General features: G+C 39.2%; 2 protein-coding genes across 11 annotated transcripts in view; one reads left to right on the top strand and one right to left on the bottom strand.

The window, feature by feature from the left end:
* The window catches only part of LOC101009400 (24-hydroxycholesterol 7-alpha-hydroxylase), a 130,906-nt gene extending 112,527 nt beyond the window's left edge, over positions 1 to 18,379 (bottom strand). For 4 of the 6 annotated variants that reach the window (XM_009205312.4, XM_009205311.4, XM_031667112.1 and 1 more), the window contains exons 1-6: positions 17,955 to 18,379; positions 13,049 to 13,184; positions 10,508 to 10,682; positions 8,825 to 8,974; positions 7,396 to 7,489; positions 1,962 to 2,069 (exon numbers count right to left, since the gene is read on the bottom strand). In XM_009205312.4, the coding sequence (XP_009203576.2) occupies positions 1,962 to 2,069; positions 7,396 to 7,489; positions 8,825 to 8,974; positions 10,508 to 10,682; positions 13,049 to 13,184; positions 17,955 to 18,131 (840 nt within the window). In that variant the 5' untranslated portion in view covers positions 18,132 to 18,379. The remainder of the gene's footprint in view (positions 1 to 1,961; positions 2,070 to 7,395; positions 7,490 to 8,824; positions 8,975 to 10,507; positions 10,683 to 13,048; positions 13,185 to 17,954) is intronic. The other 2 variants (XM_031667113.1, XM_003897690.5) reach the window with 1 other exon arrangement.
* Positions 18,380 to 18,468: 89 nt separating this feature from the next.
* SLC25A27 (solute carrier family 25 member 27) overlaps positions 18,469 to 23,718 on the top strand; it is a 49,701-nt gene continuing 44,451 nt past the window's right edge. For 4 of the 5 annotated variants that reach the window (XM_009205315.2, XM_017957920.1, XM_003897692.2 and 1 more), the window contains exons 1-2: positions 18,469 to 18,845; positions 21,393 to 21,584. In XM_009205315.2, coding sequence (XP_009203579.1) covers positions 18,743 to 18,845; positions 21,393 to 21,584 — 295 coding nt within the window. In that variant the 5' untranslated portion in view covers positions 18,469 to 18,742. The remainder of the gene's footprint in view (positions 18,846 to 21,392; positions 21,585 to 23,718) is intronic. The other variant, XM_003897691.3, reaches the window with a different exon arrangement.

Here is a 23,718-nt window from a genome sequence, read left to right on the forward strand (position 1 = left end):
AGGTATAGGATTAATCCCATTTTACAGATAAGGGCAATGAGACTTGGGCAGGTTAAACAGTTGGCCTACTGTTACCCAGTGCTGGGAATTGGCTTTGGACCTGACTCTAAAGCCTCTCCAGGGTCTCTGCCTGCTCACCAGGCTGCCTCTTGGAGGTGCCAACAAGAGCCAGTGAGATGGAATCTTCTCTAATCATCAGACACTTTCTTTCTGAAATGAATGATTTAAATCCTTTCAGACCAGTGCCAAGAACAAATTCCAAAGAACTGACTTAGCCTGTGTCAGATCAATGAGGCTTTTTGTGTCTTTCTTCTGGGGGATGTTTCTAATGAGATATTGAAAAATAATTCTTTGATAGGAGTGCCTGTTTTGTTGCTACTTTGGGAATTGTTTTGATGTTTGCTTTTCAATTTTGCTATAGCTCAATCAGTTTCCAAGAATATTATTTAAGGAAAAACCAGAGAATAATATTATAGGTACATAAAGAAGGGGAAGGGTTTAGACTCCTTTTACTTGACCATATCAGATGAAACGTATATTCCACTGGCTAACATACATTTGAGAAAAGAGGCCAGAATTTCTATCTCTTCTCTTTATGCAGTAAATTTTTCAACAAGTTAAGGGAAACCAGAATATCAGGACTGAGAAAGCCTTTAACAACCTGGGTCTTTATAAAAGTAAGGCTAAATAAATAATACTTAAAACATCTTCCTCATTTCTATCTGTTAGAAGACAAAGGAAGAAAAATGCCCACACATATCGTTAGGGATAGGTTAAATCCTCCTGTTCAGTAGAAAACAAATATATTTTAAAAGTTACCCTTTAATTTCAGATAATATAAGTAGCATCTTAGGCTAATGTGAGAACCTCCTGGCCCAGGAAAGTGGTGTGCACTGAACGTGACGTGGCAGACGAATCTCATGGCTCTAATCTAATTCAAGACAGATTTTAAAAGAAACAGTTTTTTAGCCGGGCCCGGTAGCTCACACATATAATCCCAGCTGGTCAGGAGGCTGAGGCAGGAGAATCGCTTGAACCCGTGAGGCGGAGGTTGCAGTGAGCCGAGATCACGCCATTGCACTCCAGCCTGGACGACAGAATGAGACGCCGTCTCAAAAAAAAAAAAAAAGAAAAGAAGAAAAGAAAAAAAGAAACAGTTTTTTACGTCTCTGCTCTCTTTAGAAGTATTGAAAGTTCCAATTTCACCAGCACCATTCATGCGGAAACTTGTAAGACCATAATGCTAAGCAATGCAAACAGGAATGGCACACAGAAGGAGAATGGTTACAAATGGAGATAAAGAGCTAATATTCATTGGTACCAGCTAGGCTTATTAAATCCTCATAACAACTCTGTAGAGAAATGAGAATTACCATTTATTGAGCACCCAAGTTCTAAGACCACAGTAGGAGGTTCAGGTACATTATCCCTTTTTTTTACCCTTAGTAGGTAAAATAGTACATTATCCCTTATTAGGAAATGGAGGCACAGAGAATTTAAATTACCACCATGACAGTCTACAGCTATGACTTGGGATGTCTGGATCCAAGCCCAAGTTACCTGAAACTATCCATTTACTTATTCTTTCCAATAAAAGCATGTGGCCAATCCCTATTCATCTTTTCAATAGCAATACTGAGCACATTGGCAGACATACAAAAAGTGCTCCATAAACAGACTGTTGTCTACAACTGGCCCCAAAGGGCAAGCTTACCCCTCATCCTGTGACACTACCTTTCAGAGGACAGAATTTGCTTGGGATCTGTTTTGTCTCCTTTGTAACCTAATCCGATTTCATCAGGCACTCAGTTTTGGTTTTTATCGCACAACCAAATCCACTGTAGTTTTTTTTCTTTTCCATGAGTGAAGAGTGGAAAAAAGAATGGAAGAAAGAAATGAAGGAAAAAAAGACGAAAGGTCAGTACAGAGCAGTGTAACTCACACTTTACTAATATACTTACAGGAACGGCATTAGACAGAGAAGCCCAAAGCAGTAAGAGCCCATAATTGGGTGAGTTTTCCTTACTTGTTTCCGTCTCTACAATATCCAGCGTAGCTTGCAATAATGTCTGTAAAGAAATAAACACTGTCAAACCATGGCTATGTGACAGATATTGATGTTAAAAAACAAGAGATCATGCATTTTTCTTTAATATGAAAGATATAATTTCTGCCATTCCCAGGTTTTGCGGTTTGAGGCATGCGAAGGGTTTTATGTCCTTACTGTAGTATAGTAATTAGGAGTAGGGATTCTGGAGCTTGACCACCTCACTGCATTTGTTCAAATCCTGGTTCAGCTATTTAAGAGCTGGATGACCTTGAACAAGCTACTTTAATCCCTCTGTGCCTCTGTGTCCTCATCCAAAAAATGTTCATAATATGGTACCTACCTCATAGGATTGTCGTGAGAATTAAATGAGTTAGTACCTAAAAAGTGCTTAAAACAAAATCTTTCAGAGGGTACAATGCACTTTGGATCTCTACTTTACCAAACTGAATTGGAATTGTGTGTTATCATCTCTGCCCTCCACACTGCCCTGGAATCCCTGTCTTATAGGCCTCTGCTCTTAGGAAAATGCAAGCAATAGAGAAACACAGATCTCTGGAGCATTCAGAAAACTCCACCCCCATTCACCATACACATTCTCAGCCCATACACCATGGGAGAGAGAACTGTCAAGTCAGAATATTATAAATACCACAATACTCTAAAACCATGCAGAGAACTGACATTTGACTTGAACAGTGACAGCTCAGGGCAGGGCCCCATCTAAGGTGACCTACTATGGTTGCTCCCAAGTCACCAAACAAATCCCATTAAAGTATTTTCTTCATAGGGAGGTTTCCCCAGATTTGTCTTTGCCAGTGATGGCTCCCTATCATGGGGAAGAATTCAGACACTGTAACATTTTCATTAAGTTACTCATATACTTTTAATCTTAAATAACTTATGTCTAGGTGATAGAAATAATGGAAGCTAATATTAACTCACTGCTTGCTAAGGGCAAGTATCATTTTAAGTGTATTGCAAGTACTTAACCCATTTAAATCCTCACTATAACTCCAAGATGCAGATACTACTACCTTTTTTTATTTTTAAGAAAAGATGTTTACTTCAGAATAGAGCATGGCAATGGGAATATGCATGCAATAGTAAACTATGTGTGTATTCAGAGAGTTAAAGGAGAACAATGATTTTTAAAGGAAAAAATGAGAAGGATTACATAATTGTCGTGCAATCATTATCCTTGTCTACAAAGATCAAGAACAATATTGGACAGGCCAGTTGCTAAACAGGTGTTCCTGTAGAAGTATTTTTGTGTAAGCTGTGATGGCCTTTGTGCAGGTTTGCCATTTTTGTAGAGTTTTCTTTTTTTTTAAATCACATATTCAAGCATGAGAACCCTTTCTTCATGACCTTCCCTGGCTCTATTTGTCAGGTTTTTTTTTTTTTTCCTTAGGTTCAGGGGTATAGTTCAGGTTTGTTCTATAGGTAAAATCATGTCACAGGAGTTTGTTATACAGATTATTTCATCACCCAGGTACTAAGCCTAGTATGCAATAGTTGTTTTTATCTGTTCCTCTCCCCTCTCCCAATCTCTACCCTCAAATAAGGTCCAGTGTCTGTGGTTCCCCACAGATACTATTATCTCCACCATTATGCATATGAGGAAATTGAAGCACAGTAAAGTTAGGGAATTTTGCCAGGGACATATAACTTGAAGGTGGTTGAATTAGGATCCCAACCCTGTGAGTCTAGCCCCGACTCCAGAGCCCACACTCTAAGCCACCAGGCTATATTGGCCCCATTAGAGAACAAACCACAACTCTCATGTATTAGGGATTTGGAGAACTACATTGTACCACAGCATAGTAGCTTTGCTTCAGACAATATGACACAGAAAAAAAAGTTTTCGGTCACTAGCATATACAATACATGATAAAACAGAGACTGATGCTATTATTTACTAAAGCATGTAATTTTTCAAGGGATTAACTACTCTAATCCCTAGCTTTCTGGGTTTAACATCCTCGGTTTTCCTGGTATTAAAGTTGTGAAAATAAATAATAGATTACTTGTGAAATGTGTAACACTATGCTTGGCACAAGGTAAGCACCCCAAAAATGTTAGCCAATGTCTTATTACTCTTTTTGTAATAATGGATTAGCAGAATTAATAGTTTAGATATGAATTTCATTTACTGCTTGTCTATCACACTTACAATGTAAGTTGTTACAGGACAAAGTTTATACCTCATGAAAATCCTATAGATATATTTCATTATTTTGATATGTTATTCTGTGACACAGTCATAATTTTAAATGAAAAACACTAGTTTAAGATATATTTAAAATAACATGGAAGAAATCACAACATTTTCTGTTAATGATGGAATGAAATGTGTATATATTTTTTAAAAATGAGACTCAACTTCTACCCAGTCTTCTGCTTCACTAGGTCACTGAAATCTATTTATGCAGTTGAAGACAACAAAACCTTTTAAATTTCTTCTTAGCCCACACTTTTTTTTCTCGATCTCCTGACCTCGTGATCCACCCGTCTCGGCCTCCCAAAGTGCTGGGATTACAGGCTTGACACGAGCTCGGCCGGGCACGGTGGCTCACGCCTGTAATCCCAGCACTTTGGGAGGCCGAGGCAGGTGGGTCATGAAGTCAGGAGTTTGACACCAGCCTGACCAATATGGTGAAACTTTGTCTCTACTAAAAATACAAAAATTAGCCGGGTGTGGTGGCACATGCCTATAGTTCCAGCTACTCATGAGGCTGAGGCAGGAGAATTGCTTGAATCTGGGAGGTGGAGGTTGCAGTGAGCCGAGATCGCACTACTGCACTCCAGCCTGGGCGACAGAGCAAGACTCCATCACACACACACACACACACACACACACACAAAAGCCACACAAAACACACACACAAGCTCAGTGTGAACACTGCTAGAGGAAAACAGAGCTGCAATACATCAAAAAATAAAGTTAAACTGTTCATGGATGTTCAAGTTGAATTCTCTCCTAAAGTTTTAAACACTGGATTAGCTTCAGCAGAATTGAAACTTTGTTTTTATTCAAATAATGATATGGTTTGGCTATGAAGCCACTGAAATCTCATCTTGAATTCCCACATGTTGTGGTAGGGATTCAGTGGGAGGTAACCGAATCATGGGAGCAGGTCTTTCTAGTGCTGTTCTCGTGACGGTCAGTAAGTCCCACAAGATCTGACTGTTTTGCAAAGGGAAGTTTCCCCACATAAGCGCTCTCTCGTTTTGCCTGCCACCATCCACGTAAGATGTGACTTGCTCCTCCTTGCCTTCCACCATGATTGTGAGGCCTCCCCAGCCATGTGGAACCATTAAACCCCTTTTTTTATTGCCCAGTCTCAGGTATGTCTTTATCACCAGCATGAAAAAGGACTAATATAAAAAGGGAGTTAAGAGTACCTATGATTAAAAATACCTCATTTCTTCAGAGTAAGAAAAACAAATGCTATTCTAGAGGTATTGTTGGTAGGAAATTTTATTTTTTTTTTTTTTTGAGATGGAGTTTCACTCCGTTGCCCAGGCTAGAGTGCAGTGGCACAATCTCAGCTCACCATAACCCCTGCCTCCCGGGTTCAAGCGATTCTCCTGCCTCAGCCTCCTGAGTAGCTGGAATTACAGGTGCGCACCACCATGCCAGGGTAATTTTTGTATTTTTAGTAGAGATGAGGTTTCACCATGTTGGCTAGGCTGGTCTTGAACTCCTGACCTCAGGTGATTCAACTGCCTTGGCCTCCCAAAGTGCTGGGATTACAGGCGTGAGTCACAGCACCCAGCCTTGGTAGGGAATTTTAACTGGGAATTTAAAAACTCTGTCTGCTAGGCCCAGAGATTACAGATCTATTTGGGTACATCTTTTATATACATATGCTTTTGCCCCTAAGTCCTGGAAAATAATGCAAAGAACATGTGTGTTTGTTGGGTTGTTTATAAAACAAAAATATTAGCTGAAACACAGTTTGTCAATGAAGGGCCTTCCAGTATGGCTTCCTATTGCCTTTACTCAGGAAGGAGATACCTAAACATTCACATAATCTTTTTTCCTAAGGCCATCTTCCTTTCTAGTTTTAAGCAAAGCTGTTTGTGATAATACTTGCTGTTTAACTAAAAACAAACAAAAACTTTTGATGCCATCTTTAAATATAAAAATATTTGAAGATATTTTTTAAATGAGGATAACAATGATAAGCTCCTATCCAGTCCTCTGTTCTCAGCACTTTACAAAAACTAAATCATTTAATTCCCACAACTTTATGAGGTAGGTGAGGAAACTGAGGCCAAGAGACTAGGTACTGTGCCCAAGGTTACACAACCAGTGACTTGATTTGAGCCTAGGCAGTCCAGACCAAATGAAACCCAGTCTCTGTGGGCAGACCCTGGCCTCAAAGACAGTTTTCAAAAGCTCCCGGAGGTGATTCTAATGAGGAGGCAGAGGTGAGAACCATTCATTAGCAAGCATGTGAACCAAAGGTAAGGCTTGTTAAAGCAGAGGTTTTTGTTTGTTTGTTTGTTTTTCAGACACGGTCTCGCTCTGTCACCCAGGCTGGAGTGTAGGAGCATAATCAGGGCTTGCTGCAGCCTTGACTGCCTGGGCTCAAGTGTGATCCTCCCACCTTAGCCTCCTGAGTAGCTGGTACCACAGGTGTGTGCAACCATGTCTGGCTAATTTTTTTTTTATCATTATTTGTAGAGACGAGGTCTTGCTATGTTGCCCAGGCTGATCTCGAACTCCTGGGCTTAAGCAATTCTCCTGCCTGGGCCCCACAAAGTGCTGGGATTACAGGCGTGAGCCACCATGCCTGGCCTACTGCAGAGTTTCTGACTGAGTGATTCCCAAATGATGCTGGTGCTGTTGGTTTATGGGCCACATTTGAAGAACCACAGATCTGGAATAACACTTAGGGCGCAGACTCCTAGTGCCTGGCTTTTTAAATTATACTATTTTCCCTCCCTGCATCTGAAGAAACAACTAATGGTAGTGGCATCAATAACAAAGTCTACTTTGTAGGGCTTTGTTCTCTTTTCCTAATTTGCCATTACTTTCACCTGTCGCTACTGACGCAGCCAACTGCATGATAACACAGAAATCAGTACAGAACATCGGAATTGTAATTTTTTTTTGCTCGTTGTCTCTGGTTTTTTCATATGTGGAATAGGATACCGGTTCTACATAGGTTGTTGTGATGATGTAACAATGAAATAATGTATCTCAACATGTCCAGTACAGTGGTTGACACAAAAATGGTACCTAATCAATCTCATGTGTTTTAGCAAAATATATTTTAACAACCATAATTTATTACTATCTTTACGTTAGCAAAAAAAAGGTAAGAAATACTTACCATGGAATTATCTTTTGCAGATTTACATGCTTTTATATCTGGAATGTTTTTCTCAAACAGTTCCAGGAACCATTTTTTGGATTTTGACCAGTTTCTACATGAGAAAAAGATATATATAGAAGTTAATTTGAAAGCACTTTTGGAATAACAGGTCACAACATAAAAAATGGATGTCTGTGGAATTAAAATTATTTCTCCAAATTTATTCTTAATTTTCAGGTATAATTTCATGAAAGGTCTACCTTTGGAATTATTAGTCCACAAAGACAATTGGGGAGGCAGAGCAACTACATTTTAGTGTCTTTTGTAAATAATACTTCAGAGTCTCATTGCATTGGTGCTGAATAAGAAGGCAGAACCCACAACTTGCTTGGTCTGCCTTTACTGTGGCTGCTGTAAGTTGTAGGAGGATGAAAACCCAATGCACGGAATCAATCTCTGACTTAAGCCGTGAAAAACAGACTTGCTCTAATCTTCTAAATCTTGTCTGAACAGTCACCATTATAGATGAATGGCCTATGTAGGCTATGGTCTGAATGTCTGTGTCCCTCCCAAATCTTTATATGTTGAAATCCTAACCCCCAAGGTGATGTTATTAGGAGGTGGGGGTGTTTGGATGGTAGCTAGGTCATGAGGCTAGAGCCCTCATGCAAAGGAGTAGCACCCCTATGAACAGGGTCTGTCTGCCCCTTTCACCACGTGAGAATGCAGTGAAAAACTGGGAGTCTGCAACCTGGAAGGAGCCCTCACCAGAATGTGAGGATGCTGGCCCCCTCATCTCAGACCCCCAGCCTCCAGGGCAATGAGAAATAGCCCTCACCAGAACGTGACCATATTGGCACGCTCATCTCAGACCTCCAGCCCCCAGGATGATGAGAAATAAATTTCTGTTGTTTATAAGCCTCCCACTCTATGATACTTTGTTATAGCAACCCAAATGGAGAAAGATATAGAGCCACTGCCAAGAAGTTTCAAAATCGCGCAGTTACTTTGCATGTGCCTCATTTTACAAACACTTGTCTGAACCAACTGTGAGAAACGCGTTTAACCACGCCTATGTTTGCCTCAGAGAGAATGAGGAGCACAGTGTCTGATTCTGAGACTTCTCACACTGATGATTTAGCAGGAATCTTAACTGTAGCAACGAGTGCAATAATAATAAGCTGTAGATGGGATAAAAGGCCTCAAAATACATTCTTAGTCCCATCGATCTCTTTCTCTCTTTTGTTTTTGTTCATCACAATAAGAAAAGCATCTCTCTTCCTTGGTCTTCCCTCAATTCACATACAGACACCAAAAACAGGTCATAAGAAACAGCTTCTCTCCCACTTAAACTGGGGTTACATCTACTTAGAACAGAAAAATGAGAGGTGTATCAGTTGCTGAGAGAAGCTTGGTCAATGAATTAATTATAGGAAACAACTGCTACCTTAGAAGACACTCTGGCAACTGGGAACCATACTCAAAATCTTCATCATAAGCTTGAAAATACTGATGGAACTCCTTGATTTTCTTCTTGTTTATGGGAAACCAACTTTTATTAAAGAGCGTATTCACTGTGACTGGATAAAGGAGATGTCTACAAAGACAGAAACACAGAAAGTTAGACCCAAAGACCAAAGAAGAAAGGCAAAGGATACAAAGCAGGGTGCTATTTCATAGCGATATATGAGGGGCAGATAATAGGTGACAGATTCTCTTGGGAAAAAGTCACTCTTAAGAAGTTTTGATATTTGCTTACTGTGGTCAAGATAATACAGGGGGAACTGAAACTGTGGTTTGATTTATCTGAAGATATTTAAATGCTTTCTAAGCAAGCATATTAGACTCTGACAAATATGAGATAATAAATACATTGATCTAATACAATTCAACAAGAATTTATTTAGCAGATAATAGTAGCTAAGATATAGTCCATTCCTTTAGACAGCAACCACAACAACAACGACAAAAACAAAAACAAGGAATCAGGGCAATATTAGTCACCAATTTCCTAATTTCTCACAGGATCCCATAAATTCAAACTACTGCCTATTGAAATACAGTACATATCATCAATAAGTTTTACCATTAAGATAATAAAGTGATTACTGTAGCAAACTTAAGATAAAGAATATAAAATATTGTTAACATGCCTTAAAACACTTAACACTTGTTTATTTAATTTTTATTTACCATCCCTTCATAATCTCATTCACCCAAAGTTTCAAAAATATCCAGGAATATTTTGTTCATTTCAATGTATTTGTTTCATTATAGATACTGGGTACGCTTCAGCATATTTTTTAATTTGGTTGTTTGTTTTTGGGTCCCCCCTCCAGCCCATACTACTGGACCTCTAACAGAATGTTCGCTGTCATTCTGTTTGAGTCTGAACTGCAGAATCTTGCCTTGGGCATTCCAGGATCCTGCTGAGATGGCAACGTGACTCAGGTAACTTCAACTTACCAAATCTCTTTATGCACGTGGGAAATTTTTTTTCACAGCTCCCATGCCCAGACTTTAACTTTTCCAGAAAGCTTCAGAATGGGGCTGACTCCGTCTGCTGCTCTTCCCTGTCTCCTGGGATCTCCATTAATAAAGGACCCTGGAGCTCAGTCCTGAGGCCCACACTGACTTTGCCTGAGCCACTTGTTAAGTAACACAAACATCTCCTGGACCTTTTTCACCACTTTGTGATTCCATTCTCTCCCCTATCCTCTCAACGTCCTCTCGTTCTAATAATTGCAAATTGCACTGAAGGTTTTATCCAAATTCTAATGGGGAAGTATGAAAATTATAAGAAGAAAATCCAGGTAGTTTATACAAAAATGTATGGAATGACTAAGGAGAAATTACTGCAAATATATTACAATGATTGTATTGGCTTATTTGCTCACCATAAAATAGAAATGCTAAACTGAATTAGAATTTAAAAGATTGGTGACAGACCAAGACTCTGTCTCAAAAAAAAAAAAAAAAAAAGAATTGAAAAGATTAAAATAATCTCTTAATAGCCTAGTTAGGTAGACTTCATTAATCAGCCTGACAGTGTTTGAAGTCCAATGTATAGCTTTCAATTTTTTATTTAAAACAAAAAGCAAGACTAAATCATATTAATGCATCTATTTACCTTACTAAGTTGTTCAGGTCCATTGTCCCATGAGTGCCTAAATTCTCCAGTTGTTCATGTAATTCTTCAGTCAGTTGCCCCGTAAATTGATGGAGATTGACAGTCCCCATTTTCCCTTTCAACATAATATAGAGTTTTTCATGCAGTGCTAAAAAGACATTCTTTGGAATTGATGCTATGAACAAAGAAAACTATTTTCAAAATAAGCAACGACTCCTTGAAACACACAGTCAATATATCTCTACTATTATTTGGTCAGCAGGGACTACAGCCAAAGTCCTCCCAGCACACAAGGTCACCTCTCGTAAATAAAAGTAGATAAAGACTCAACATATTCTCTGCCGAGTGTGGTGGCTCAAACCTGTAATCCCAGCACTTTGGGAGGCCGAGGCAGGTGGATCACTTGAGGTCAGGAGTTCCAGCCCAGCCTGACCAAACATGGTGAAACCCTGTCTCTACTAAAAATAGGAAAATTAGCTGGCTGTGGTGGGCACCTGTAATCCGAGTTACTGGGGAGCCTGAGGCAGAAGAATCACTTGAACCCACAAAGTAGAGTTGCAGTGAGCTGAGATCACACCACCGCACTCCAGCCTGGGCGACAGAGAGAGACTTTATCTCAAAACAAACAAACAAAAAAGATTCAATGTATTCTGTGAGATGGTGGAACTTTATTCACTTTAAGGGATAATCTATAAATGGATGATTAAGAGAGCTGGTATTTTCAACCCTTCTCCCTCCAAATCTATAGTCCAGATACATTAAAAACACATGTTTTACATATCCCAGCATTTCAGAGGCTGTTCTGTCTGCTCAGAATGTTCTCTCCTTCGTTATACCCATATCTACTCCCACCCAATCCCACACACTTATACCTATGAGCTTTAAACTTATGCTGCACATTTCTATTTGTCCTTCAAGTGTCTTCTTGAATATTACTTCCACCAGGAGACCTTTCCTAACACCATGAATAGCTTTCAGCCCACTATTTTCTTTATATTAGTATTCATGTTCCCTCTACAACACACTCTCCTAATTAGAAATCGGGGTTTATTTTTTACTCATTTCTTTATATTTTTCTTTTACCTTGTTTTATTGACTTTGAAGTAACTTTTTCTTTAAAAAAAAATTTAGGTTCAGAGGGTACATGTGCAGGTTTGTTATATGAGTATATTGTGTTATGCTGAGGTTTGGGGCATGATTAATCCTATCACTCAGGTAATGAGCACAGTACTCAATAGTTTTTCAACCTTTGCCACCCGTCCCCCTCCCTCCAGTAGTCCCCTGTGCCCACTGTTGTCATTTTATTAAAGTAACTTTTTCAAAAAATAAGTTTTAATTTTGTATTTCATCGTGCTATTACGTGTAAGTTACATTTTGTGTAAGTTAATGAAAAACAGTTTTTAGATTTCCTGAGCATACATCTTCTCTATGGTTGGGAAATATACGGGAGGAATGGGAAGCTGACTTAAGAATAAATATTAATATATTTCATCTGTTCAACAGAAATATTTAAGCATGAAAGTCCCCAGAGGAGGCCCAGGTGAAAAAAACTCAATCATTTCCATACACCTCTGTTAACTTAGCAAATTTTTCTAAAGGGATATGTGACTCTACAGATCAAAGGCCTTCAAAAAATTTCTATTATTTGATCTGAAATTCCATACTCCAAGTATCAAGAAGTACCAAATAATCAAAGAATTTCACCAACAAGTTGTGATATCATGCATGCAAGAAGAAAAATATATATATATAATTCTATTGATTACTGGTAGTTTTTAAAACAAACTTTCTTATCTTAATGGTAAGAAATGCACAAAAGGTTACATGAAAAGGAACCAAAGAAGAAAAAAGGCAGAAAGAAGTCACAGAGAATAGAAGCAAGCAAAAACATTGTGAAAGCACAAAAAAGAACCAGACACAAAATGAACCAGCTCTGCATTCCAGGGAGGACACGTGGCCCCAGTACACACATTTGCAGCCTAGGAAGAAATGAAGGCAGACAGCCATACTGGAAGCATGCTGACTGTACAATCTGGCAGTCTCTGAAGACAGAGGATTTGTGAAAGGGCAAGTCAAGCTCCCACTTACCATAACAGCCCTACAAAATATGTCAGGAAATGCCACTGTAAAGGATTTACTAAGCCATGGAATTCTAGTTTCAGGGACTGAATAGCATGTAATCAGTCCAAGAGCTATAGCCTGTAGAACACTGTACACACAGCGGTGGAACAGAATTAGTGACATCTTGGAAGCTGTAACATGATACAGATTCCAAATATTCTCTAAAGAAAACATCAATGAGGTAACCTTATCACTTTCACGTGTCTAATTCAAATCTAAATGTATGAGGCTGCCATTCATTTGCGTTTCAATGGCCAAACTCTTTTACCTGTAACTCTTTCCTCTTCTACCCATACCTCAAGAATAAAATAATGGACCCTCATCATTCTTGATAGAGGAGTGAGGATGTAATTTTTACCTAAAACTACTCCTGGATTCCAATGTTGGATTTCGAATGGACTATCTAAAAATATTCTTTACCTGTATGATAAACGATATTTTGCACTGCTAGTTCAAAATCTACTTTTTTGGATTTTAGAAACACATTAATTCCTTCTTCTTCAGTAACAAAGGTCATTCGGTTTCCCATAGCAAAGACTGTAAATATTGGTCCATACTGAAATAAAACAAACACAGATTATATTAGTAAGCATTTCTAAGCCATGTTTAAGACCTTTCTCCTCACTCAAGAATCCTAAGGTTGAAGTTACAGTAAAGAGACAAATTATTATATTTGGTAATTAGTTATAAATTCTGGCAATGTTACTGGTCTTTTCAAAAAACCAGTTCTTTCTTTCATTGATTTTCCTTATTTTATTTTTTTAATTTTCAACTTCATTGATTTCTGTTCTTTACTATTTCCTTCCTTCTGCTTTATTTGGGCTTATTTTACTCTTTTTTAGAAGGAGATGATTCTTGAAAGTTTATCAATTTCAGATTTTTCTTTTCTAATTAATATAAGCACATAGTGATAGAAATTGTGATACGTTATATTTTTATTTTAATTTGGTTCAATCTCTCTTTTATTTTTCAAGAGACTGGGTTAAAATATAAAGACTCTGAAAAATTGAAAGGGATAGAAAAATATGTATCACCCAAACAGTATCCAAAACAAAGTTGGTACAGCTTTAATAATATAAGAGAAAGTAGATTTTAACTCAACATAGATGACTACAGGTAAGACTTCAAATATCACTTAGAGTGGCTTAAAGGAGGTGCCCTTCCCAAGAGCTGTTTAAGCAGACAAACTGCAGAAGTTGTCTAATTTACTTATTTTAATGTAGGGAACTTTGTCTTTTTGGGGGCTGCTTGACATTTAGATCCTATGCCCACATTTTCAGAATTTCACATTCTACACCTGTTGGTGGGAGGTAGACGCCATTTCCCTCATTAGAACCTGAAAAATAATGATGCTTTATTGAGCCAATATTTTTCCAACAATTTACTTAAACTATTTATTGAATATTTTTATAAAATACTGAACTTCAGCCTAGTATACTTTGGGACATTGTGTTTTCAAATAATGTTTCCATTGTATCAACAAATACATACTTGTAGATAGCTGCAGATTGTCTATACTATTAGGTGTTTAAAAAAAACTCTCTTAGTCAGAGTGCCAGAAATTTTATCAATGTCTCATGCGTAAAAAATGGTAAATTCTAATCAACAAAAGACAGATATAACCAGGTAATTTGAAGCATAAACAAAATCCTCTGTCTCAATTATAAAGTACAAAGTATCAGGTTTGCAATATGAGTTTTTCTTTTGTAATAGAATTTCGTAACTAAAGATTGGGTTCTAGCCATCTCAAGGCTCAACTCGGGTAGTAGTATTCACTATGAAGCTGACACGGTTGGTGGCAGAATTTAGTTTTTCACAGGCTATTGGATTGAAGACCTTTGATTTTTACTGGGGCTGGCCAGGACCTCCCTCTATTTCTTGCCTTGTAGGCCTCTCTATAATGACAGCTCTCATCATCAAAGAGTGTAAACTAGGAAGGCAATTGAGTCTGTTATCAAAATGAAAGCCCTAATCACAGAAGTAACATCAGATCACTTGTGCCATATTCTGTTCATTAGAGGTGAGTCACTAGGTTTTGTTGACACTCAAAAGGAGGTGATTACACAAGGGAATCATTGTAGGATCATCGCAGGTTATCTTAGAAATCTGACTACCCCATGTCTGTCGATGAGGAAACTTATTAAATAAATGCAGCCATATCCATGCATCTTCAAAGAAAAGAATTAGGAGTTCTATATGGTACTAATATGTAAAGAGTAAATACCTATTGACGCCGGGCGCGGTGGCTCACGCCTGTAATCCCAGCACTTTGGGAGGCCGAGGCGGGCAGACCACAAGGTCAGGAGATCGAGACCACAGTGAAACTCCGTCTCTACTAAAAATACAAAAAATTAGCCGGGCGCGGTGGCGGGCGCCTGTAGTCCCAGCTACTCAGGAGGCTGAGGCAGGAGAACGGCGTGAACCCGGGAGGCGGAGCTTGCAGTGAGCCGAGATCGCGCCACTGCACTCCAGACTGGGCGACAGCGCGAGACTCCGTCTCAAAAAAAAAAAAAAAACCTATTGACAAAGCAACAGTGTGAATAATATGACATATTTTGCTTATAAGGTGGAAAATAATTCCATAATTCTATCTGCTTGTATACAGTTAAAGAAACTATGAAACAACATATAAGAAACGAATTACAGGGTTGCCAAGGTTGGGAGTGAGGAGTGAGAACTAGGTGGACGGGAAACAGAGGTTGAAGGGACTTTTCCTGTAGTTTTTATATTTACAATTTTTTGAACCATATAAATACATAATCTATTCAAAGATTAAATAAAAATAATAGGAAGATTTTTTTATGGTCACCAAAGTTGTCTCTTTTCAGTATTCTAGAGGGGCATGAGAAGCTGAGAGTATTAGCTAATGATGGAATTTTAGAAGTTTTTTCTTGAAGGTTCAATATGCCATAAGTAGTGTCTTATGCGGTTGCCATTTAGATGCAATTTCGCATCAAGTCTACTGAGTACCTGTTGCAGCCACTGCAAAAACTCAGAATGGAACCTCCCACCCAAGATTTGGTTTGGATGTCAAGACAGTGACTACATTTACACACACACACACACACACACACACACACACACACACACACCCCGAGAGGGTATGAAGAGGTTTATTTCATACATAATGAGACTTCTCTGGGGAAAGTAGGGCAGTCCTCTCAAGCTGATCTGAAAATGATTTGAGAAAACAGTGAAAAGAGACAGGTCTTACGGTTTTATTATGGTTAGGGGGTAGGCTGGTGTAAGCCTTCCTGCATGAAGGTTGGGGTTTGTGCTATTTGAATCTCTCCTGGCACCAAAGGTGGGAGCACCCTGGCTTTTTTTTTTTTTTTTTTTTTTTTTTAATCATACTGCCCAGAGGCAAGGGTGAACCTTAAAAGCTTTTAGTAGTAAAACATCAAATAAAGCAGTTGTATTCTTTTTTTAAAGAGACAAGGTCTTGCTCTGTTGCCCAGGCTGGAGTGCAGGGGCTCAGTCATAGCTTACTGGAACCTGGAACTCCTGAGCTCAAGCAATCCTCCCGACTCAGCCTCCCGAGTAGCTGGGACTACAGGCATGTGCCACTGGACCAGGTTAATTTTTTTTATATTTAGTTTTTGTAGAGATGACGTCTTGCTATATCTCCCGGGCTGGTCTTAAATTCCTGGCCTCAAGCAATCCTCCCACCCCTGCCTCCCAAAGTGTTGAGATTACAGGTGTGAGCCATGGAGTCCAGCAATAACTTGTTTTGTTTAGTCAGGATAGCAACAGAGACCTCACAAATATTTAGCCTTCTGACACAAGCTTGTAAAAAAACATTCCTTAAAAATTATCAAAATTATATGCATAAAGAAGGCTGTGGGAGACAAACGAGTATTTCTTTAGGAGATATAATTTTTTCATCTATCAGACAAGCAAAAATTGCAAAGAATTATGGCATTCAGTGTGGCCCAGGATATGAGAAGTTAGGCAATTCCATACAGTCAATGGAAAATAAAAATTGCATATTCATACACCATTTTCCAAAGGTAACACCTTCATATAAACAATTTCAATGTGCATGTCCTTTGACTCAGCAATTCTACTCCTAGAAATGTATTCTGAGTAAACAATCAGATAAATGCAAAATGTACAACCACACAATCAATACATGCACACACACATGCAAGAATGTTCACTGGAGCATTGGTTGAGAGAAAGAAAAAAGGTTGGCAGCAACCTATAAACCCAACTATTGAGATTTAAGTAAACTAGTGTATCCTCCTATGACAAAATATAGCCATAAAAGGAAGATTCAAAGTATTTCATGATACAGGAAAGTTATCAACATTATATGTTAAAGTCGAAAGGACATAAAAGAGTATTACACTATTATTCCATTGTTGTTCATTAAATAGTTGTAAATACATAGGAAAAAGACCAAAATAATATAAATACACTAAATTTTTACAGTATTTCTGGTGTGATATGCTGGGTTATTTTTATTTTCATCTTAGTTCTCTTTAATTTTCTATACCTTTTTTACTAAATTGGAATCTCAGAGATTTTGAAGGTAAATGATCAGTGGCAAAATAATGCTACTACGTATAAATTCATTCTACAAATTAGGCTAACCAGAAGGAAAACGGGTGACCACAGAAAGTATTATAATTCATAAGAATAATGATAATATGGTACAAATTTATTAGACAATCAAATATCATAAAATCTTTGTGACTGGAAATTGAATAAAAGACTTAAATTGAATTAACTTAAAAGACATTAATAGAGGTCTGTTCCTTAAAGTGCTCAGACATTTAAAAGATACTTTCAAAACAAAAACATCTAGTACAAGGAGGATTACTAGTCTCCTCAGGCCGTAGTGAAAATGGAGCACATCATCATCAAATAACAACGTCAGCTAAAAATACAGAGCCTGTTTATTTTGTATGAACCAACTGTGCAAGCAATTTGTGCAATACTTTGGTGTTAACTCCGATTTGGATACGAATTACTCATTTTCACAAACTTAAATTGGATTACACTTTATCTTTCCCAATTACTGCAAACATTTACTGAACACGTATACATTTGGAACTTCGATGAAGTAAAAACATGAAAAGTTAATCTCTACTTCCAAAAATGTAGATGCACGCTGCAATTGTATGTCATTTCTTTCGCAAAATTTTGCACAGAATACTGCTGTTAATTGTTAGTAGAGGATTTCAGAAATGACTAGATCCTTTAGTTGAGGCAAGCAGGTATGTTCCCCGTGTTCTAGCACTGCACTTAGGAGCCAATGAAAGAAAATTTTAAAAAGAAAGCAGTGTCTACTCTGGAGACCCCGCCTGCCACGACCACATACCTTGATTCTTGCTTTCTCTATAAATTCTAGAGGGGCTTTCCCAAACTCAAATCCAACTCCAATCCAAGGAATCCAGCCCCTGATGCACGGGGGTCTACGCAAATTCTTCCGCTGAAGGAGTAAGAACAGAGCAAGGCAACTCAGGATTATAATCACTGTTGGGAAAATTAGTTCCATGTTTTTGTCCAGCACCTTCCAGAATCAGAGAAGTGTGAAATAGTCCTGCCGTCCTGGCACTTCCTTCTTTTTTACGGGCTACGGAACCTGCCGGGACTCCCAATCTTTCTGCTGCAACTTTTGCAGCTCTCCTTCGTAACTGTAGCTTCCTTTCTCTGTCCCAATTTTTAGGTGATTTTTGCATTGTCGTTCCCTCCCACCTCCACTTCTCTTTGAATCTCAGCCAGCGCGGAAAAAATGCAGGGAGGGGCAGGGCAGGGCTAGGACTGACGGGCTAGAACTAGTCGCGTTGCTATGGAGACCGGGGGCGGAGCCGCAGCGGGCCCCGCGGCCGGCCAATCAGAGACGTCGCGGAGCCGGGCGGACTACATTGCCCAGTAACCTCCTGGGCTCCGCTGTGTTTTCCTATTCTGGGGTGCAGGGGGCAGCTGAACCACTCCAGCCTGGGACTGCTAGGAAGGTTGCGGGTCCGCCCGGCCGAGCCGAACGAGGGAAATGGTCCTCACCCGGCCACTCGCCGGTTGAAAAGGGGCCGCCCTGGCAGGGAAGCGGCAGCCGCGGCGCGGTGCAGCGGCGAGAAGGGGTGCGTTTTCGCCTTGCCGTGCTGCTGAATGTCCGTCCCGGAGGAGGAGAGGCTTTTGCCGCTGACCCAGAGATGGCCCCGAGCGAGCAAGTTCCTACTGTCCGGCTGCGCGGCCACCGTGGCCGAGCTAGGTACCCGGCTGCCCACGCCTGGGCCTCCCGGGCCAGTGGCACGCGCCGCGCTGGGGGAGGGAGCGCGGGCGGCTTGGCGCCCGGCAGTGCGCATCGGAGAGGTCGCCCCTTCCACGCCCGCCTGGCGGAGGTGGTGGTGGACGCCAGGCCCGCGGTGGGAGGAGGAGGGATTGAGGTCTCCACGGCCTTTTCCTTCTAATCTCGTCTAATGCTTCCCTTAGGCATGTGCTGTGGTGCTTGAATGTTGTACTTTGAGAAGCCTCGCCAGCTGTCATTCCTCTGTAGGAATCATTTTCCTTTTCATGAGGATGACCTTTTTAAAAACGTAATCTGTTTTCCATCGTTACTGAGATAATCTCTGTGGTTTATAGTGTTACACAGCCACACTGTCATTATCTTGTGGGTCCAAGTTGTGGACCTACCTTGTGGGACTTCCGTTATTAACCTGCCACTCACAGAGCATTGACTTAAGCATCCGCCAGTTACTTGACCTCTCTGAGTGTAATTCATCTATACTGTTTGCCTTGCAGGATTCTGAGAAGTCAGTAATATATGATTGCTAAACCCAAGGCAGGACACCAATTAGTTGCGACATTTTTATAATTACTACAATACCAGGGACTGTGGATATATATTTGAAAAGACCCAGTTCTGACCTTCTTACAGGCTGCTGGGGAGACAGAGAAAGAGAATTATAATGTGCTACTTGTTATAATGAAGATATTAGGTGTCATAAAAGCATAGAAGAGCAGCCACATCTGCCTAAATGAGTCAGAAAAAACTTTAAGAGGCCATCTAGAGCGGAATGATGATGCCCTTGAATGAGCAAGTAGCGTTTATTCCAAGGATTTTGTGAGTAGTGTACTCATGTGTTTCCTGTGAAGCCTTAACTGTGTATTTTAAGATTACCCTTATATTTTCTTGCCTGTTACAAAAAAATAAAAAGAACAGTTCTGATGCGTTATCATTTGTAAATGTTAGTTGGTCCTATTTTAAGAGTTTATTTTTTAATTCTAGCATAGCCAGCCATGATCGGTTGTTTTGTGCTCTTCCATTTTGCCTTTTAGCCCCTCTATTTTTTAATGTCTCTCCTTTAGAAAATGATGGAGAATTTTTAATTTTCATTGTTTTTACTGAAATAAAATTCATCAGCTTAAAAAGATCTAAAAGCAGATTGCTGAATGATATTTCCAGGTTTTATTTTTAACTGATATGTCCCCCCTGCAACTCAATGGCTTTTATACAGGACTGTTCCTCGTTAAAAATTCATGGAGAGAGTGGTGTGGGGAGAGTGGATGGAAATCAAAATGTGGGATGGTTTTAAGTACAAATCACTTCAGGAACCTGAAGCATCATTTAGGAAACCAGCAAGAAAATAAAACTTATTTTGAAAGACATAATCTGTATAATATGGAGAATCCTATTAAGATTTTTCAGGTTTCATATGTCAATAAAACATTGTTTGAAGTCTATGCAAGCTACTTCTGTTCTAGGGAAACTGTCAGCAAGATGCTAACTTTTCCAAAAACCAGTGGTAAGATTTAATATTCACTTCCCTTCCCCACATTGTTTTCTCTTGGAAAAGGTATACTAAGGTTTTGTGTCGGGTGGTGGTCATTGAAAAGTCTCATATAATGTGAGTAATGTTCATGAAGTTGTCTGAACGTCATTATTTTAATTATTCAGGACAGTTTCTTTATAAAGTTATGAGCTTTATCTTCCTTATGTAGGCCATGTAGCTTAACTGTATTAAAGTAAAAGGCCTATCTCTAATTTAAAATTTAAAACCAAAAAATTTTTCCAAAATACAGTTAGTACTTGTAAGGAGGCCATGAGTAGGCCTTGCATATAATTTAGTGCTGGAAAAATAATTCCATATATGCTTTAATTGAAAGAATATTGAGCTTGTGACCCTTGCATATAAAAGACAACATTATAAACTCCATTACATCTTCTGCATCTCAAACATCATGTCAGTGATTCATCTGCATGTGAACATCATCCATGAAATTATAGAATTCAGCTTCCTCTAGCATTTATTGTAGTACATAAGAATATATAGTGCAGTATTCTAATGTTACATTAGATCTCAAATAATCATGGCTGCAGTCAAGAGGATGGTACAGAATATGGATAAATTATTTCCCATTGAAAAGCAAAAATTAATGACTAACAGATATTAAAGTGAAATTTCTGAATAGAAAGAACCCAAGGCTTGTCATTTTTATTTTATTTTATTTTATTTTTATTTTATTTTATTTTATTTTATTTTATTTTTGCCAGTGGTACAAGATGCTCTTGCGTAGTGATTCTTAAATTTGGAACTGTGTGAGAATCAAGTTTCTAAACTCTCTTCAACCTACTGAATTAGAATCCATGGGCATGGGGCTAGGAAATTTCTAATTTTTAAAATCTCCCTAGCTGATTCTGTTATATTCTAAAATTTGAGAACAACCAGTCTTGGGAAAATATTACTCCTATAATTTTAGATTTTTGTTTGTTTCTCTGAATGTTGTGGGTTTTTCCCTGCATTTGTGTTTTTGTTAGCAACCTTTCCCCTGGATCTCACAAAAACTCGACTCCAAATGCAAGGAGAAGCAGCTCTTGCTCGGTTGGGAGACGGTGCAAGAGAATCTGCCCCCTATAGGGGAATGGTGCGCACAGCCCTAGGGATCATTCAAGAGGAGGGCTTTCTAAAGCTTTGGCAAGGAGTGACACCGGCCATTTACAGACACGTAGGTATTTATCTTGATTCTAGCTGGTAAGTTTGTTATGAGTTATGTGTTTGTCTCCTGTGCTTTTCTGTTTGTCCAAAAACAAGCTAGTTTTTTTCTCCTACCGATGCAATAACTGAACACATACAGCACATAGTCTTTTTTATTATTTATTTATTTATTTATCTATTTTATTTATTTATTTATTTTTTGAGAGTTGCACTCTATTGCCCAGGCTGTAGTGCAGTGGTGCCATCTCGGCTCACTGCAACCTCCACCTCCCAGGTTCAAGCAATTCTCCTGACTCAGCCTCCCGAGTAGCTGGGACTACAGGTGCATGCCACCACACCCAGCTAATTTTTTTTCTTTTTTCCTTTTTTTTTGTTTTGAGAGAGTCACTCTCTGTTGCCCAGGCTATAGCACAGTGGTGTGACCTCAGCTCACTGCAACCTCCATCTCCCAGGTTCTAGCAATTCTCCTGCCTCAGCCTCCTGAGTAGCTAGGATTACAGGCGCACACCACCACACCTGGCTAATTTTTGTATTTTTAGTAGAGATGGGGTTTCACCACGTTGGTCAGGCTAGTCTTGAACTCTTCATGAAATTTTTGTATTTTTAGTAGAGACAGAGTTTCACCATATTGATCAGGCTGGTCCGAAACTCCTGACCTCAGGTGATCCACCTCCCTTGGCCTCCCAAAGTGCTAGGATTACAGGCATGAGCCAATGTGCCTGGCCAGAACACATACAGTCTCTTAAGAAGAAAAAAATTAACTACCAATTATTATTAAGAAGTTACTGTCCTAAATTTTTAGAAACGCATACTCACGTATTTAGGGATGAACTGTCATGAAGTCTGTAAACCACTTTAAAATATTAATTAAGCAAAAAACAATGAAGCAAGCCAGGTATGGTGGCTTATGCCTATAATCCCAGCAGTTTGGAAAGCCAAGGCAGGATAATTGCTTGAGCCCAGGAGTTCGAGACCAGCCTGAGCAAGATGGCAAGACCCTGTCTCTACAAAGAGTAAGAAAATTAGCCAGGCAAAGTGGCACATGACTGTAGTCCCCACTACTCAGGAGGCTGAAGTGTGAAAACACCTCGAACCCAGGAATTCAAGATGGCAGTGAGCTTTGATCCTGCCACTGCACTCCAGCCTGGGCAACAACACAAGACCCCATCTCTAAAAGAATTAAATTGGGCTGGGTACTGTGGCTCACGCCTGTAATCCAGCACTTTGGGAGGCACAGGCGGGTAGATCACGTGAGGTCAGGAGTTCGAGACTAGCCTGGCCAACATGGTGAAACCCTGTCTCTACTAAAAACACAAAAATTAGCTGGGCATGGTGGTGCATTTCTGTAGCCCCAGCTACTCAAGAGGCTGAGGCAGGAAAATCGCTTGAACCCAGGAGGTGGAGGTTGCGGTGAGCCAAGATCATGCCATTGCACTCCAGCCTGGGTGACAAGAGTGAAACTCTGTCTCAAAAGAATACAAAATAAATTTAAAAAGTTAGACAATTAAGGAATTAAGGAAATATGGCAGAAATGTTAGTGGTTGATAAATCTCAATAGGTAGAGATAGAGGGAGTTATATATTATTTACTCTTCAGTGTTTGAAAATTTTCTTAATAAAAATTTGTATAGGTTTAAGAAAGAAAAAATGAATAGCTGATATCATTTTTCTTAAGAACTTTAAACACATTTAAATTTTTCATATTTTTTGAAAATTAACATATATTTATTACAGTGCCAAATCTCATGAGTCTCTGTCTCATAATCTAAGACCAGGCTACTCTGAAAGAGAACAGAATTCACTGCCTAATCCAACACTGGCTATAGTGTAAATGCAACACAGGTGATTTATGCCCCGGTTCCAAGGCTACCTAACTAGCTGTGTGGGCCTTAGTCACCCTTAAAGGAAGATGGTTGCAACTATGCCAGTGAGAACATTTTTCTGCTCTGCTTCCACAGTGACATTCACAAGAGGAGGACTTGACTTTTTAGCTTGTGTACAGGAGAATATAAAATTGGCTTTAAAGGAGGTAGGATAGGTTTGGCATTTTTCTCCTCATAATGTTTCCTGAAGCATGAAAGGATCCTTGATCAGAAAAGTGCTCAGTTCTAATTTCTGATATTTGCTGGCTTAATATTTTTAAAGACTC

Source organism: Papio anubis, chromosome 6, assembly GCF_008728515.1.
Source record: "Papio anubis isolate 15944 chromosome 6, Panubis1.0, whole genome shotgun sequence".
NCBI classification, from domain to species: Eukaryota; Metazoa; Chordata; class Mammalia; order Primates; family Cercopithecidae; genus Papio; species Papio anubis.